The 17,778-nt window shown below is 36.8% G+C and overlaps 1 protein-coding gene across 1 annotated transcript in view; it reads right to left on the bottom strand.

The window, feature by feature from the left end:
* The window catches only part of LOC144956124 (uncharacterized), a 10,784-nt gene extending 8,803 nt beyond the window's left edge, over window positions 1–1,981 (bottom strand). Inside the window, exon 1 of the mRNA XM_078886481.1 lies at window positions 1,510–1,981. Within this exon, the coding sequence (XP_078742607.1) occupies window positions 1,510–1,765 (256 nt within the window). The 5' untranslated portion in view covers window positions 1,766–1,981. The remainder of the gene's footprint in view (window positions 1–1,509) is intronic.
* Between the last annotated feature and the right edge of the window lie 15,797 nt (window positions 1,982–17,778).

Genomic DNA, 17,778 nt, shown 5'->3' with positions numbered 1-17,778 from the left:
TGTTAATTCAAAATCAGTTGGTTGGTGAGGAACTAGTCTTTTTATTTCTAATTTGTCATCTAGTGTCGGTGAATCAAAGAGTCAATTTAATTCATTGCAATTCATTGTTTAACACAACAAAATTTCAAAGTAAATCTCAAATAATAGAAATCAGTGGAATGATTGTACAGATCTTAAAGCAAAGAAAAAATCACTCCACTTAAGTACTACTTAAGAAATTAAAATACACACCAAAGTATAACTGTTGACAATCTTCGCTTTCTTTCTCTGACTGACACAAATACACACGCACAAACACACACACACACACACACACACACACACACAAACACTTATACACACGTAACCAACTCGGCACTACAAGCAAGAAAAATGTTGGTAAATTCGTCCACAATGCTTCGTTGCAAAGGATTACTTTATTCAATAATCGTGAAAAAGAGGTGGGGTGGGGGGGGGGGGTTGATATGTCATATTTTTAATTTTTATGTTGTTTTTCTTTGCTACTTACAAATAAACTTGACAATGATCAGTGTTTTTGACAGTTAATGTAATAATTTGGATGGCCGAAGTTACCCTAATTATGACGTAAATGGTGCAACATTGGCGCATCCCCCAGTCCAACGATGGAGCTCTCAGATCCTGGCACAAGTCAAGGGGTTTTCCGCTATTTGAAGATAGTATAATTCGACCCAGTTTCTCGCTCAATCAGCTGTAGCGATACTAAAGGATAGAGCATTAACTGGAGCTTGGATTGCTTTGCACCACGGTGTTGATTCAGTCACTAATTCGCGCAGTGATGTCACCAACACACGAGTCGGCGCAGTGCGTGAATCGGAATCTTGAAAAGAGCGGAGACTAAAATGGCAGTATGTTATTGGCCAGTTGGCGAAAGACAGTGGAGTTAAAATTTGTTTTATTTTTAATTAAATTATGCTGTTAATGATTTTTAAAAGACTGGTGTGGTGCCTGGCACCATTCGATCCAATGACCCCACGCCACTGGTCATATCAGAGCCAGTAAAAAAGGAAGAAAATGGGATAGAAAAAGTTCTAGAATTACAATTAAAGCACCCAAGAAAAGGAAAGACAAAGGGGAATTGGTTCAAATAAGAAACTGATGTAGATTCCAAGAGCACACTATCAAAGTACTTAGTTTGAGATCAGTAAAGTCTCATCCAGACACAAGCACAGGTCCCCACTAAGAGGAATACACTCAAATGTTTTACAAATCATATATAATATAAAGAAAACATAGTACAGTGCATAACAGAGATGTGATTTACAAGGAAAAAATATCATCTCCCAAAACTAACTATACATTTGACTGTTTCCCTCTCAGCCAGGACATCTAGCCAGGACCAGGACAAAACCAAATAATCTCATTCCAAGACAAAGACAGAAAGCAAGTTGGAAAACAGATATAGTAGGGGAATAGAAGACACAGTAAGTACCTCCCTGCTCACTATGGGAGGTCAGGAACCCCACCCAGGATGTTTGACGTCATACTTACAGAATGAGATGGCAATTTTCTTATTGTTTACGTGGAGTTTCCAGGTCGCTGTTATCGACGGTTCCTTGCCTCCCGAGAGAGTGCCTACTTTTCTGTTGGAATAAACAGGAAAATAAATATGAAGAAAATTATCAAAAACTATCAAAATAGTAATGATCGTTGACATTTCGGGTTTCCCCTTTATAAAAAAAACAAAACAAAACAAAACAAAAAAAAAGAAATAAATAAAAAATAAATAAATATACCCCTCGAGCATTTATATAGCGCAAAATATCCACTAAACTTGCCCAAATCGCATTACAAGGGGTCCTTAGACAACAGCAAAACTTACCATTTAGGGCGAGACATTAATTTTTGTAAGACGATATTATAATATTTTTTTTTTCGGACAGAAACAATGATGTTAACGGGTAGGTACTCATTATACAACCGAGAACTGTGAGATAATGAGAAGAAAGAGCCTTTTTCATGGACTTAACTATACGACGCTCAGGCGGGGATTCGAACCTTGGACAATTAATTCATACCGAAGGCGAGTGTCATATTACAAGACAACATAGCCTCACAAACGGACAAACACATTATAAATTTTGAATAATTCAATTATTTTATAAAGACAAACATTTTCTTCAGCATCAATATGCATTATATTTAAATTTTTGTTTCGTTGTGCCAAAATAGGATTCAACAGTCGTGACGTCACTTCCCTCGTAATGAAGCATAGTAACTTAGGGTTCTAAACTATCGGAACAATGGCGAGAAATACTTCTCCTAGGAGCATAAAAGTGTATCCAGAGGAGAAAATCATTATAAATCTGATCATGTTTTGATTTTTATACATTCAGATCACAAGACATGTGAAAAAGTTCTCGCCAGCATGAAGAATAAAAAGTACCGATTCTCTTTGTTTAGAACCAAGCTACTCGTTGCTGGGCGGACGTGATATCAGGCTATTGAATACTATTGTATTGGAGAGTGGCAGCAGCCTCTTATGGTTCACACTATTATGTTATGACGATCGACCCAATCAGCAAAGTCCGGTCCGCATTCGTGTACCGTCGCAAACCCGCCTGGTAGCATCGTCACAACACACCTTTCGACTAGATGCTCTGCCGTCTCGGGTTCTTGTCCACAGCGGGGACATATTGGAGAGTGCCGAAATCGGTCTGCTGAGTTGAATTTAGACTAGGAGGATTTTACATTTGCCAGGGAGAATGTGTATAAAGCAGCCAGACTACGTGATGTAATAACCGGGTTGACCGACGTGCACTTATTTGCAGGTCTGATAATCCAATTTATTACGGTCTGGCTCATCATTGTTATGGAAATCTCAACAACAACAAAAAAGACACAAAATATTATCCATTAGAACAATGCTAAGCTAGGCCCATAACTGCGTTCGGATGTGAAACCAGCATATATAATTATATATGTGACCCACCGTCTCAAAGCGGTATTATGTCGGGATACACTCGGTTAGGGAAATTGAATTCATATCCACAAATATCAAACTTGGGTTTACTGTCTCTACGTCATGGTGGAGTATAAAGACTATTTATTGCTTTGCAAAAACTTCTAAGCTCCAATTTCTCATCATTCTATCCCTAAATTTACATTTTTGGGTTATGAACCATCCCGACATAATACCGCTTTGAGACGGAGGGTCATATATATATATACACACACACACACGTCGGGGTGGACGGATTAAATGTGATTTACATTGTACCCCGCAGGTTTTAGTTGCACTAACATTTTTTTCTCGCAATTCATTCGTGAAGGATGATGCTGTGGGTGAAGGTTGGGGGCAGAGGGAGGAGGAGGGAGGGAGGAGGAGGAGGGAGGGAGGGAGAAGGAGGGAGGGAGGGAGAAGGAGGGAGGGAGGAGGAGGAGGGAGGGAGGAGGAGGAGGGAGGGGATGGATGGCAGCGGTTTTTATATACATGGCAATGATTTATTTTTTTCAAATTTCATGAACATCATAATAGTTTTTATACTTGTCATAAAAATCATCCTAAAACTCTACGAATCACTTCTATAGAAAGTATGCGCTTGGCTAAGAAGCTCACAACATTGCCATCCGGAAGTATAACGGACCACACACAAAACTATGTGTATCCATGAACGTTTATAGTCGGGTTAAAACAGTGCAGTGAGCATTACTCATAAACGCGGATGGCCAAAAGCAATAACAAAGACCTGAGTGACGTCATTTTCGAACTATCTATACATGACAATTTTTTTTTTTTCAAATTTCATGAACATCGTAATAGTTTTTATACTTGTCATAAAAATCATCCTAAAACTCTATGAATCACTTCTTTATTTGAAGAAATATTATCTTTTCTCGATGGATTTTGTAACCAATGAGACCGATCTATATTCATGTTTTCGTTCAACCAACTCATCGATCACATGATGTGTTGGTCTCCACGGATTGGATATTCCTTAATAAATGTAAACACGCTGCTTTGTTTATGAAAGTTGTAAACATACCAATGTGTCAAGCTGAACAAAATGACCAATCGTGATGTTCGATGTTTCAAAAACTGTGAACACCTTTCACTATGCGGGTCATTTTGAGCACATTTTGCAATGCGACCAATGACCCTGAGCACATAGAAAGATAATATCAATCTTCCACATTCTGTGCCCGAAAAAAACTCCGTTCCATAGATCAATGGTAAACAGTCAATTGTGGTTGAGAAATCTCTCTCTCTCTCTCTATTTCTCTCTCTCTCTCTCTCTCTCTCTCTCTCTCTCTCTCTCTCTCTCTCTCTCTCTCTCTCTCTCTCTCTCTTCTCTCTCTCTCTCTCTCTCTCTCTCTCTTTCTCTCCCCTCTCTCTCTCTCTCTCTCTCTCTCTCTCTCTCTCTCTCTCTCTCTCTCTCTCTCTCTCTCTCTCTCTCTCTCTCTCTCTCTCTCTCTCTCTCTCTCTCTCTTTCTCTCTCTTATTGATATTAAGCGTTTAGGTAAAATACACATAACATCCACCAGCCTGATATATGCGGTGGTTTTTTATTCACATATGTAATTTTTTTTAAAGGTACTCTTAAATTTTGTACTCACTTATACATTTTCCCGGATAAATTAACCTAATACAATATGAAACGCTTATGTTTTTATTCTGTTTTGAAAGAAATTTTGCTGGGTGGTGTTCCTGACCCCCTACAGTGGGCAGGGAGACACTTACTGTGTCTTCTGGGTGGTGTTCCTGACCCCCTACAGTGGGCAGGGAGACACTTACTGTGTCTTCTGGGTGGTGTTCCTGACCCCCTACAGTGGGCAGGGAGACACTTACTGTGACTTCTGGGTGGTGTTCCTGACCCCCTACAGTGGGCAGGGAGACACTTACTGTGTCTTCTGGGGGTGTTCCTGACCCCCTACAGTGGGCAGGGAGACACTTACTGTGTCTTCTGGGTGGTGTTCCTGACCCCCTACAGTGGGCAGGGAGACACTTACTGTGTCTTCTGGGTGGTGTTCCTGACCCCCTACAGTGGGCAGGGAGACACTTACTGTGTCTTCTGGGTGGTGTTCCTGACCTCCTACAGTGGGCAGGGAGACACTTACTGTGTCTTCTTGGTGGTGTTCCTGACCCCCTACAGTGGGCAGGGAGACACTTACTGTGTCTTCTGGGTGGTGTTCCTGACCCCCTACAGTGAGCAGGGAGACACTTACTGTGTCTTCTGGGTGGTGTTCCTGACCCCCTACAGTGGGCAGGGAGACACTTACTGTGTCTTCTGGGTGGTGTTCCTGACCCCCTACAGTGAGCAGGGAGACACTTACTGTGTCTTCTGGGTGGTGTTCCTGACCCCTACAGTGGGCAGGGAGACACTTACTGTGTCTTCTGGGTGGTGTTCCTGACCCCCTACAGTGAGCAGGGAGACACTTACTGTGTCTTCTGGGTGGTGTTCCTGACCCCCTACAGTGAGCAGGGAGACACTTACTGTGTCTTCTGGTGTGGTGTTCCTGACCCCCTACAGTGGGCAGGGAGACACTTACTGTGTCTTCTGGGTGGTGTTCCTGACCCCCTACAGTGGGCAGGGAGACACTTACTGTGTCTTCTATTCTCCTATATCTATCTTCCAACATACTTTCTGTTTTTTTTTTTTTGTTTTTTTTTTTGTCTTGGAATGAGATTACTTGCTTTTGTCCTGGCCGTGGCTGGATACCATGGCTGGGACGGAAACAGCCAAATGTATAGTTAGAGTTGAGGGAGATAATATTCGTTTGTCTTGTAAATCATCTCTCTGTTATGCCCTGTATTAATTTTTGTTTACAAATATTATGATATGTTAACATTTAAGTTTGTACTCTAAGTGGGGAGACTGTGCTTGTGTCAGGATGAGGCATTTAGGTGATCTCAAACTAAGTACACTGATAGAATGCTCTTGGACTCTACATCTCTTTCCAATTTGAACCAATTCCCCCTTGTCTTCCATTTTCTTGGGTACTTTAATTGTATTTCTCAAACTTTTTACTATCCCACTTTCTTCATTTTATAGATAGTATGCGCTTGGCTAAGAAGCTCATAACATTGCCATCCGGAAGTATAACGGACCAACACAATAAAATGTGTGTATCCATGAGCGTTTATAGTCGGGTTAATACAGTTCAGTGAGCATTACTCATAAACGCGGATGGCAAAAAAACAATAACAAAGACCTGAGTGACGTCATCTTCGAACTATCTATACCCGCGCTGATCACTGATAAAATGAATAATGTATGTGTTACAAGGGCCGGAAAATACTTAAAAACAAAACAAGAAAAAGAAAATTTGTTTTTGTTTGTCTATGGATTATCGCTTCAGGGTCCTTGACAACTAACTCAACACTTAGCGGTATACATGTATTTACATCTGAACATTGATTGCATGTGATCCGTCGAGAAATCTATGCTTGCTTCATTGATTGAATAAAGTCGACATCAATGGACTTTTTTTGTTATTGTTCTTTAAGACGTAGGAGTGATGATTAGTACTCACTCACTAACTCTCTCTTTCTTTCTCTCTCTCTCCCTCTCTCTCCCTCTCTCTCTCTCTCTCTCTCTCTCTCTCTCTAATCCTCCTCCTCCTCCTCTTCCTCCTCCTCTGTCTATCTATTTATCCGTCTATCTATCTATCTATCTATCTATCTATCTATCTATCTATCTATCTATCTATCTATCTATCTATCTATCTATCTATCTATCTATCCATCTATCTATGTATCTATCTATCCGTCTGTCCGTTCGTCCGTCTGTCCGTCCGTCTGTCCGTCTGTCTGTCTGTCTGTCTGCCTATCTGTCTATCTATCTATCTCACTCTCTATCTCTCTCCCACACCTATTTTTGATGCTGTCCGTTTATCTAAAATAATCACAACATCCACCAACCAGATTAAACATACCAACACACAAAACTAATTGTAACCTTAACCGTTTATTATCTGATCATAAGTATAATTTAGTGAAAACTAATCACTAACAGGCTGTCTAATATTATAATAACAAAGAAGTGACGTCAACTTCGTTCCTTCTATAGATAGTTCGAAGTTGACGTCACTTAGGGCTTTGTTATTGTTTTTGGCAGTAATAACCAGACTATAAACGTTCTTGGTAACACACAGTTTTATGTGTTGGTCCGCAATACTTCCGGATGGCAATGTTATGAGCTTCTTAGCCAAGCGCATACTATCTATAGATAGGTCGAAGATGACATGATTCAGGTCTTTGTTATTGTTTTTAACCATCCGCGTTTATGAGTAATGCTCACTGAACTGTATTAACTTGACTATAAACGTTCATGGATACACACAGTTCTGTGTGTTGGTCCGTCATACTTCCGGATGGCAATGTTATGAGCTTCTTCGCCAAGCGCATACTATCTATATTATCTTTCTATGTGCTCGAGGTCATTTGTCACATTTCAAAATGTGCTCAAAGTGACCCACATAGTGAAAAGTGTTCACCGCTTTCGAACTATCCAACACCACGATTGGTCATTTTGTTCATCTTGACACATGTGTATGTTTACAACTTTTACAAACAAAGCAGCGTGTTTACATTTATTAAGAAATGTCCAATTTTAGACTGCAACATATCATGTGATCTATGACTCTTTTGGACGAAAACCTGGATAAAGAGCGCTGCCATTCGTCGACGACGGGTATCAAGAAACTGTCGTCAAAGTGACAATAACTTTAGAAAACTGAGCGGTTATCGAAGGTATAGATAGAATGCGCTTGGCCAAGGAGTTCACAACATTGCCATCCGGAAGTATAACGGACCAACACACAAACTCCGTGTAACCATGAACTTTTATAGTCTGGTTAATACAGTTTAGTGAGAACAACTCACAAACGCGGATGGCAAAAACAATAACAAAGGCCTGAGTGACGTCATCTGCATACTATCTATAGACACTTAGATATCCACGCCTCTCGGACAGTCGTCAAAATGTAAACAATGGCAGTGATCGGTTAACAAAGCGAACTACACATGTTTTACTATCGGCGGTATGTGTTTAAGTAAAATACCCACTGTTCTACCGCTGGATCAATTGAACCAACACAGAAAATCATGTGTAACTGTAAAGTTTATAATATTTTTGTCAAGAAAATCGTGTGATAAATAGTCACCCGTTTGGCGATATAAAACAATAACAATGATCAGAGAGCTCGATTTTATTCAGGGTTTTATGAACAACCAACAATGTTTGTGCGAGCACGTGTGAAGGTGTGTCACATATTCTATGATTTGATTGGTCAAAAAGCTACTGGTTATTTTACTGATGTCTGACAGTTTTCAGTCAGACATCAAACGGCTTCAACAGTCGTGACGTCAATTCCCTTAGTAACTGGTTCTAAACTATTGGAACAATGGCGGACGCCCTTATGAAATGCTTCTCCGGCGAGCATAAAAGTGTATCCAGAGGAGAAAAACATTATAGATCATATTGATCATATTTTGACCTTTCTACATTCTGATCACAAGACATGTGAAAAAGTTTCAGCCAGTATGAAGAATAAAAAGTATCGATTTTCTTTGTTTGGAACCAAGCTACTCGTTGCTGGGCGGACGTGACATCGTCACTGTTGAATCCTATTAAGTTATTCTTGTGCGGCTATGTGGCCTTATGGTATGACACTAACTGTCGGATCGGAAGCTACCGGGTTCGAGTCCCGCTCGGCGTGTAGTTGTGTTTGGAAATGACTCTTTACAAACATTCTCTCACCTTACTCAGGTGTAAAGTGAGTACCTGGCCGTTCACAGCGTTGTCTCTGTCGGGAAATAAAATGTATTATCGCCTAACAGGCGTCATGTCTCGTTCTTTATGTTACATGTTGTTGTTGGTCAGAGACCCTTTGTAAAGCGCATTGGGCACGTTTAGTGGATATTGTGCTGTATAAAAGCTCATTTAATTTAGTTATTTCGTTTAAGTGATGCATTTACATTTCAACTGTTTTTTTGGCGTTTTTTTTGTTGTTGTTTTGACTAAAGAAGGTTTAGAACGCCAAATAGTCTGTGTTTGATAATTTGTATTTATCTTATCTTATCTTATCTTACTAAAGGCTTAATACGAATTATCCTTTAAATGCCTTATACAATAGTTTATAATTGCAGAATCTCACATAGCTTTCATTGTATCATTCACAGACAGTTTTACACAACTTTGAATGTCAAGAAAAATGTATCAATACGGTAATGTAAAATCGAAAAATACTATCATAGATTACTGGTAGATCTAATTGAAAACTGGTCAAGATTGAATGAATCATAAATGTACAAAGTTCATAGTACAATGAAATATTAATGACAAAAAAAAATCATGAAAGCAACAACGATAATAAGCATACATACGTATCTGATAAATTATGATTTTACATTGTTTCAGATGTCATGCATTTTACTGGTCAACATTTACAAACCAGTCTACAAAATCATGAAATTAATGGAAACAATAATATCCACATGACAATTTAAAGTTTAAAAGATAAATAAATAAATTTATCTATTTTTTTTTTTGTTTTGTTGTTGTTGACATTCATCAGTTATCCATATTTATTTTCTTCATTACTTGTCATATATTCTCGCAATTTATGGAACGACAGATTTGCTGGCCAATTTTTTTATAAATAAAGATGGTTGGTTCAATGTTACACGTCAGATATTTTAATTTGCCTTTAAGTAAGCAAGTCAATCAAATGCAACACTGCAGGGTTTAATAATGCATTTGAGGTTGTTATGATGAAGACAATATCGGTGTATTTAATCCTTTGTTTCCATATTATGTGTTTCGAAGTGACCATTCTCAGCCCCCGGATGCTAGTCTTCATAATAGTCCACCCCCCGGATGCAAGTCTTCATAATAGTAGTCCACAATTGTTGTATGTTTAATCCAAAGGTTGTAATGCAGTAATTTGTTAAGTTTCTTGTCACAAGTTGCACAAGTAAACAAAAAAATTCACTCAAATCCAAATCGCAAAAAGCCGGCGACGTTTTTTTCGGTAATCCAATCGCCGGGGGGGGGGGGGGGGGGGGGGGGGGGCTGAGAATAGAGGCAGCCTATGTGGTTATGTGCTTGCGCGCGTGTGTGTGTGTGTGTGTGTGTGTGTGTGTGTGTCTGTGTTTATGTGTATGTATGTGTGTTAAAGCTGTAATGAGATAGATGATTAGAAAGATAGATAAATGGATAGATATATAAATATATAGAAAGATAGATAGAAATATAGGAAGATAGATAGAAATATAGGAAGATAAATAGATAGATAGATAGACAGATAGATGAATAGATAGTTGGATAAATAAATAGAGACAAATAGAGATAGAGACAATACAGATAGATGACTGGATAAACAGATGGACAGATAACTAGATACATAGATAGCTGGATGGATAGATAGATAGACAGATAGATAGATAGATAGATAGATAGATAGATAGATAGATAGATAGATAGATAGATAGATGATAGATAGCTGGATGGATAGATAGATAGACAGAGATAAAGAAACAAAAATACATATATAGGTCGTTGGATAGATAGATGAATTGAGAGAATGAGGGAGAGAGAGAAAGAGAGAGAGAGAGAGAGAGAGAGAGAGAGAGAGAGAGAGAGAGAGAGAGAGAGAGAGAGAGAGAGAGAGAGTTATTTACATTTAGTTGACAACAGACTTATCATTATAATTTTATACCGAATAGAGGTGGTGGCAAATATGTCACGAGTTATCAAGAGGAAAGATTATGATGTTCAAGAATAAATTAAATGGAGAGTTATTGTTCTTTACTGAAAGCGGAAATGTGTCGGTGTTAACACTTTATAGACAAAGAAGTGTGTTGTTTATTGTTCGCAGGAACAAAGCGTTATAAACGTCATAAAAGCATTGTGTTGTACACCTTGTTCGATGGAACAATTTTACTTTACAAAGCCATGTGTTTCATCATATTATAAGAAGAAAAAAAGAGTTTTTCATTTAACATTGGAGATCAATAAACGCCGAGATAACCACGCCTCTCGGACAGTCGTAATAATGTAAACAATGGCAGTGATTGGTTAATATAGCGAACTACACAGGTTTTACTATCTATGCTATGTGTCTAACTAAAACACCCACTGTTCTGCCGATTGATGAATATAACCAACACAGAAAACTAGGTGTAAAGTGAAACGTTTATAATCTTATAATCGAGAAAACCGTGTGATAACTAGTCACCCATTTGGTGGTATAAAAATAATAACAACTATCACAGACAGGTCGATTTAATTCACGTTATTGTTTAAAAACAACCAACTATGTTTGTCCGAACACGTGTGAAAATTTGTCACAAATACCATGTTTTGATGAGTCAAAAATCTACTGGTTACATCGGACTCGAATGTGAATAGTCTCCCTTGGCTAATCGGACTCAAACTCCGATGTACGTGGCGTGAGCATACAGAGGGGAGGACGACACATGGTGGGCAGTAGGCGGAGGGTGGAATTGATAAAGACATATAAAAAGAGTCCAGAAGAAAAAGGCTTCAACAGTCGAGACGTCACTTCCCCCGTAATGACGCATAGTAACTTTGTAACTGGTTCTAAACTATCGGAACAGTGGCGGACGCCCTTATGAAATACTTCTCCGACGAGCACAAAAGTATATCCAGAGGAGAAAAAACATTATAAATCTGATCGTGTTTAGACTTTTATACATTCTGATCACATGACATGTGAAAAAGTTCTATCCGGCATGAAGAATAGAGAGTAGATACCGATTTTCTTTGTTTAGAACCAAGCTGCTCGTTTCTGGGCGGACATGACATCAGACTTTTGAATCCTATTCTGCTTTGCCCATATCACACTGACTCAGCTCATAACCCGGCTGTAGAAGGATCGTTTCCGGTCTCACACTATGACAATGTTCTTTCTTCGTCCTGATTGTATTTGGACATCGTGTTGTGTTGTTAGATAAGCTTTTCATTTTTACCACGGTTCGCGACTTTCACTGACTTTCGTTACTTTTGAAGAGTTTTAACTCTTTTCTGTTTAATTTCTATCCGGAAATTCAATAGATAGAATGCACATGACGTCACTCAGGCCTTTGTTATTGTTTTTGCCATCCGTGTTTGTGAGTTGTTCTCAATAAACTGTATGAACCAGACTATAAAAGTTCATGGTTACACATAGTTTGTGTGTTTGTCCGTTATACTTCCGGATGGCAATGTTGTGAACTCCTTGGCCAAGCGCATTCTATCTATACCACGGTTAGCGACTTTCACTGACTTTCGTTACTTTTGAAGAGTTTTAATTCTTTTCTGTTTAATTTATATCCGGAAATTCAATGGGAGCGATCTATATTCATGTTTTCGTCCAACTGAGTCATCAATCACATGATTTGTTGCTGTCCAAAGATTAGATTTTTCTTAACAAATGTAAACACGCTGCTTTGTTTATGAAAGTTGTAAACATACCAGTGTGTCAAGCTGAACAAAATGACCAATCGTGATTTTAGATTTTTCAACAGCAGCTGTGAACACTTTTCACTATGTGGGTCAATATGAGCACATTTTGCAATATGACTAATGACCTCGAGCACATGGAAAGGGAATATGTAAGAGAGTTAGCTTATAGCAAGTGGGTTTAATGAGTTCACAGTGCTTGTATATCAGTTAAACATGGTCATTATATTGAGTAGTCTAGGACAGTTTTACGTTCCAAAGTTAAAGGATTGGTCATTATATTGAGTACTAGAAAATTACTTTCTTTGATCGGTGTTACTTGGTTATTGGGGATAATAGCATCAAATTATAGTTGGAATTTATTATTTGGGCGTACAGATTATTTGGGCGTACTGAACTAACGTTTACTAAAAGTAATATTATATCATAAAAGGCGGGGTTTAACGCCAATATGTAGGAATTGACGTTTTAGGTTTGATTATGATTTGGTCTTACTCTTAGGGGTTGGATTATAGACTGACAGGGAACTGTCAAAACTGCAAGGGGGCGTGGAAACAATGGAACTGTGGGTAAAATTTTGATAGGGATAAAAGAGGATGTTTCGAGGAAAACGGTAGGATTCAACTTGACCAACTTTAAACCTTTTGTGCTCACCATCATTTATTTGCTTTTACGGACTTAGAAATATTCCACGGATATTGAAAATGGTTACTTAGGCAAAATTGACTTTACATGTGCACTAATTTTACGGATTTGGAATTTATGAAACTGATTGAATTATGACCATGTTTTTTGATTTGGATTTGTAATTAATCATGATTTGGATTTTGAATTTATCACAAACAAATAAAACTGTAAGAAATGAAACTTGGAATCTGGACTTTTATTTGAATGTTTTGATATTGTGCATTCAATTATCATCACCGGCCCTTGAACTCTTTCGTCATTATTAACATCTACAACACAACGCAAAGGATAATATTAATATCTATCAAAAACACCACTATACGATCACAAGCCATTTCATATGTGTGCAACTACGCAACATTATGCATCTTATTTGGTGTCGTGACTCAGGATTCTTATATATCTTTTTTGGAGCCATGGTACCAGGATGTAAAGATGTTATTATTCCGAACCATGGATACACAAGAAATGTGTATTGTTGCGGTGTTAATATCTATTGAAGTTTTTGTGAGACTCGAATTTTGAAGTGAAAATTGTAAACAGATAGGAAAATATTTTTATTTGGAAAAGAAAATGAATATCAATATTGAAGGTGAAGTAGTATAATTTTTTGTAATGAAATGTTGAAAAAAATTATTGAAATTATAGATGATTCCTAAAATTCCGATAAAAGACGGTATTTTAAAAAAAAAATTAAACGAAATAATATTGAAATTAAGAACCATAGATGGAACAAGAAAATATATTAAAAACTAAAAGCAATATATTATAGAACGGCAAAAAAAAAAAATAATAATAATAATAATAATAATAATAATAATAATAATAATAATAATAATAATAATAATAATAATAATAATAATAATAATAATAATAATAATAATAATAATAATAATAATAATATCATATTGATGCTATATGTATTTTAAATATTTAAAAAGAGGAGAGGGAGAGATGAAGAAAAATTGCAGAATTTAAATGAATATTTTAGTGCGTTTTAATTTTCAAAATAAATGAAAATGCGTTTACTTATAATCGGGCGTTTCGGAACAAATCTTCGAATATTAATTTGTACCGTTAATGGCAATGTTTTGTTAATATCAGTAACAAAGATGTGTCGATTTTTATTTCAATTTTTGTATGTTACTGTTGGAATTACATGACAGTTGGTCCATTATTTAATGTTGTTACGTTTTATTTTCTGTCAAAATGACTCACGAAGACGATGGCAATAAAAACACGTAAATTATAAGTTTTGATAATTGAAAAATGTCTTATGGTATTTATTGTTATATTACAACATCATTGATTATATTTTTCTCCCGTCAATAGGGATGAATTGGTAGGTTGATATTGACTCTTTGAGATTCATGGGTTCATGACAAAGAGCAAAGTTTTATATAATAATAATAATAATAATAAATGGCATTTATATAGCGCTTTACCCCGTTGTCACAGGCTCTAAGCGCTTTACAGTGATATAAAACAAAACATATTACAGTGAGACAAGTGTGAAGGAAACGTGATACGAATTCAATTTAACAACAACAAAATATGAAAATAATATTGCAACATTATGACGTAAAAAGATAAAACTTTAAGCGAGATTTGAACGTTGTCAACGAATCCGAGCATCTCACGTGTGACGGGAGAGAGTTCCAAAAATGGGGGGCCGAAAATTGAAAAGACTGTTCACCTATTTTACGCAATGGCTTAGGTTTGACAAGGATTGATTGGTCATTGCTTGACCTCAAGTTTCTATTGGGGACATATATGTTTAGAAGGTCTTTAATATAGGAGGGACTGTTCGTGCTTAGGGATTTGTAGACAACAGTACAAATCTTATAGGCAACTCTTTTTTCAACAGGAAGCCAATGTAGCTCACGGAGAAGAAGAGTTGCTGACGGGTATTTTTTGTTATTGCTTACAATGAGCCTGGCTGCGTTATTTTGAGCAACCTGAAGTTTGCTAATTTTGTCTTTAGTTAAATTCGCCCAAAGGGAGTTACAATAGTCCAATTTAGATAAAACCAAGGAATTAATTAAAAGTTCTGTTATATGCTTCGGTATTAAATTACGAATTTTGCTTATTTTTTTCATTTCTATGTACATAGATTGTATGGTGTTATTCACGTAGCTTGTCATGGAAAGATCTTTATCAATGATGACGCCAAGTTTTTTTGCTTTATTTGAAAATTCTATTGTGCTATTTCCGAGAGTAATTAGTGATTTATTTGCCTGTTTAAGGATACTCGGTCTTCCACACATTAAAATCTCAGTTTTACTATCATTTAATTTTAACTTATTGTGGTACATCCAAGATTTAATCTCATTAAAACAGCTCGTAATTCGTTGTATTAAGAACTGTAAATTACTAAGGGGTGCTGAATCATATATTTGCGTATCATCTGCATAAAAATGATAACTCAGATTGAATCTGGATATCACACTAGAAAGGGGCTGCATATATACAGTAAAAAGGACAGGGCCAAGAACAGAGCCTTGTGGCACTCCAAAATTTAGTAAAACTTGTTCTGACTGAACACCATTCACCACGACAGTCTGCCATCGATCCTGTAAATATGATGTAAACCATTTAAGGGCAATTCCTTTTATGCCGAACGTATTTTCTAGTCTTCTTAACAAAATGTCATGGTCAATGGTGTCAAAGGCAGCTGAAAGATCTAAAAGGCATAATACATTGATATTGTTAGCATCAGCATTACATAACAAGTCATTAAAGATTTTAAGAAGCGCCGTTTCAGTACTGTGTTGATGTTTGTAGGCTGACTGAAAGGGTTGTTCCAAACTGTTGTTCTTAAGATGAGATGTTAATTGTGTAAGAACTACCTTACCCAAAAGTTTTGACAAAAAAGGTAAATTTGATACAGGACGATAATTGTTTAATATATCTGTTTGTATTCTTGCTAATAAATCTGTGGTTAACGCAGCCAAGTAATCGACAACACAGCTTATTTAGTTGTGTAATGAGACATGGCGTTATAATAGATTACATAAGACATTTGGATTTTATCACTGGAAATTAAGTTGAAATGATTTATGCGGAATATGAGTCAATCGTTGTTTTGTTTAGTTTTGTTTTGAAACGCGTTTCATCGTGATTTTTAAAAGGAGTTATATTCTCATAATAACGGAATAACGGACTTTTGGTTTAAAGTCGGAGAACAAATAAAATGACGGAGTATTAATTATTATGAAAGACTGATGTCTTGTAATGGGAGTTAAAATGTTATTACGGAAGAATAACAAAATATTGAAAATGCATTACCATGTCATGTGAGCTGATAATATTTGTGACACAAGTGGTTAACTTGTTAAGAATCAGCGAATTATAAGTAACCCACATGGTAAAATGCTGTAAATGCATAGTGGGTAAATAAGCGCAGTGATGTAAGACGCGGTAATTAAAGTGCACACGATTTAAATTACGAGACGCAGGAATGAGGCGTTCGGGAATATTTTATTTTGCCTTTGATTAAAGCGCTTGGTTTAACATTATGAAATGATGCAGAAGGCGGGGAATTTTTATAAATACGATGCGCGTGGTTAAAGCGCACACAATTATCAATGCTATATTAAGAGGCGCGAGATAACGTCGCAATGAGTTATATGAATATTTTTATAAGCCGAGGGCAAAGGCGCGAAACATTGAATTTTGATTGACCAGAGTGTATATCGTTTCTGCGAATATTTTGATTATCATATTTTTCTCCTATCGATTTGCTGTTGTAATTGTAATCAATATTTACTGCGTGGTTTGAATTTAACATTTATATCATAAAGTGTGTAACTGAGTTGAAGAAGAAGTTATGTTCAATTGTCAAATCTTAAGTGTGTAATCATTCGGCAATCAGTTGAAATGGTAGGAAGTGCTACGATAACATAAACAAAATCATATTTCATTAAATTAGGGATTTTCTAAGGGGAATAATTCGAGTTAATCAAAGGCAGAAGTAGTGTTTGCACTAAAACATGATACAGTCATCACGAAAGAGGACACTTGCAACCATCAGTCATAACGGGAACGCTGATGACAACGACAGAGGCAACTCAAACACAACCACAACATAGGTCGGAAAATGTCCTAATCCCTTTGGTCTATCCACGAATACATTAAAATGGAGTAAAAATCTCGACTACGCCATTGATACGTCCAGAATCAACACAATCTACAGACTACAAACTACACAGCAACCTCAATTACAACGTACCTTTCAACTTATACAAACTTGACAGAATTCATAAAATAATATCTGTATCAACACAGATTTCGTCCATGAACCTTTTTATATTTACATTCTTTATTGAACAATTGGATTACTTGTATTTACTTCTACAACAACAATACCCAACGATGTACGACGTCAATAATTACATAAACGTTCAAGATACGATTGATTTTACAAAAATGATGTCCAATTGTGAACAATACTTCCTTCATATGCAGTGGTGAGCATATTCAAATTTAAACTTATGTCAATATACAAGTGTGCAGCACCCATATCTACAACTTATAAACATTGAATATTATAATAACGCTTGTCTTAGTATCATTGTAAAAGATAAAGGCTATATATGTATATAAGACAATGCAGGAAAAAGTATCGCAAAACGCCAAATGAGCGATTTCCTTGGATTCATTATAG

The sequence above is a fragment of the Berghia stephanieae genome, chromosome 10, assembly GCF_034508935.2.
Source record: "Berghia stephanieae isolate SIO BIC M18660-M18661 chromosome 10, UCSD_Bste_1.3, whole genome shotgun sequence".
Lineage (NCBI taxonomy): Eukaryota > Metazoa > Mollusca > Gastropoda > Nudibranchia > Aeolidiidae > Berghia > Berghia stephanieae.
This window is presented reverse-complemented; position numbering and strand designations above follow the sequence as displayed.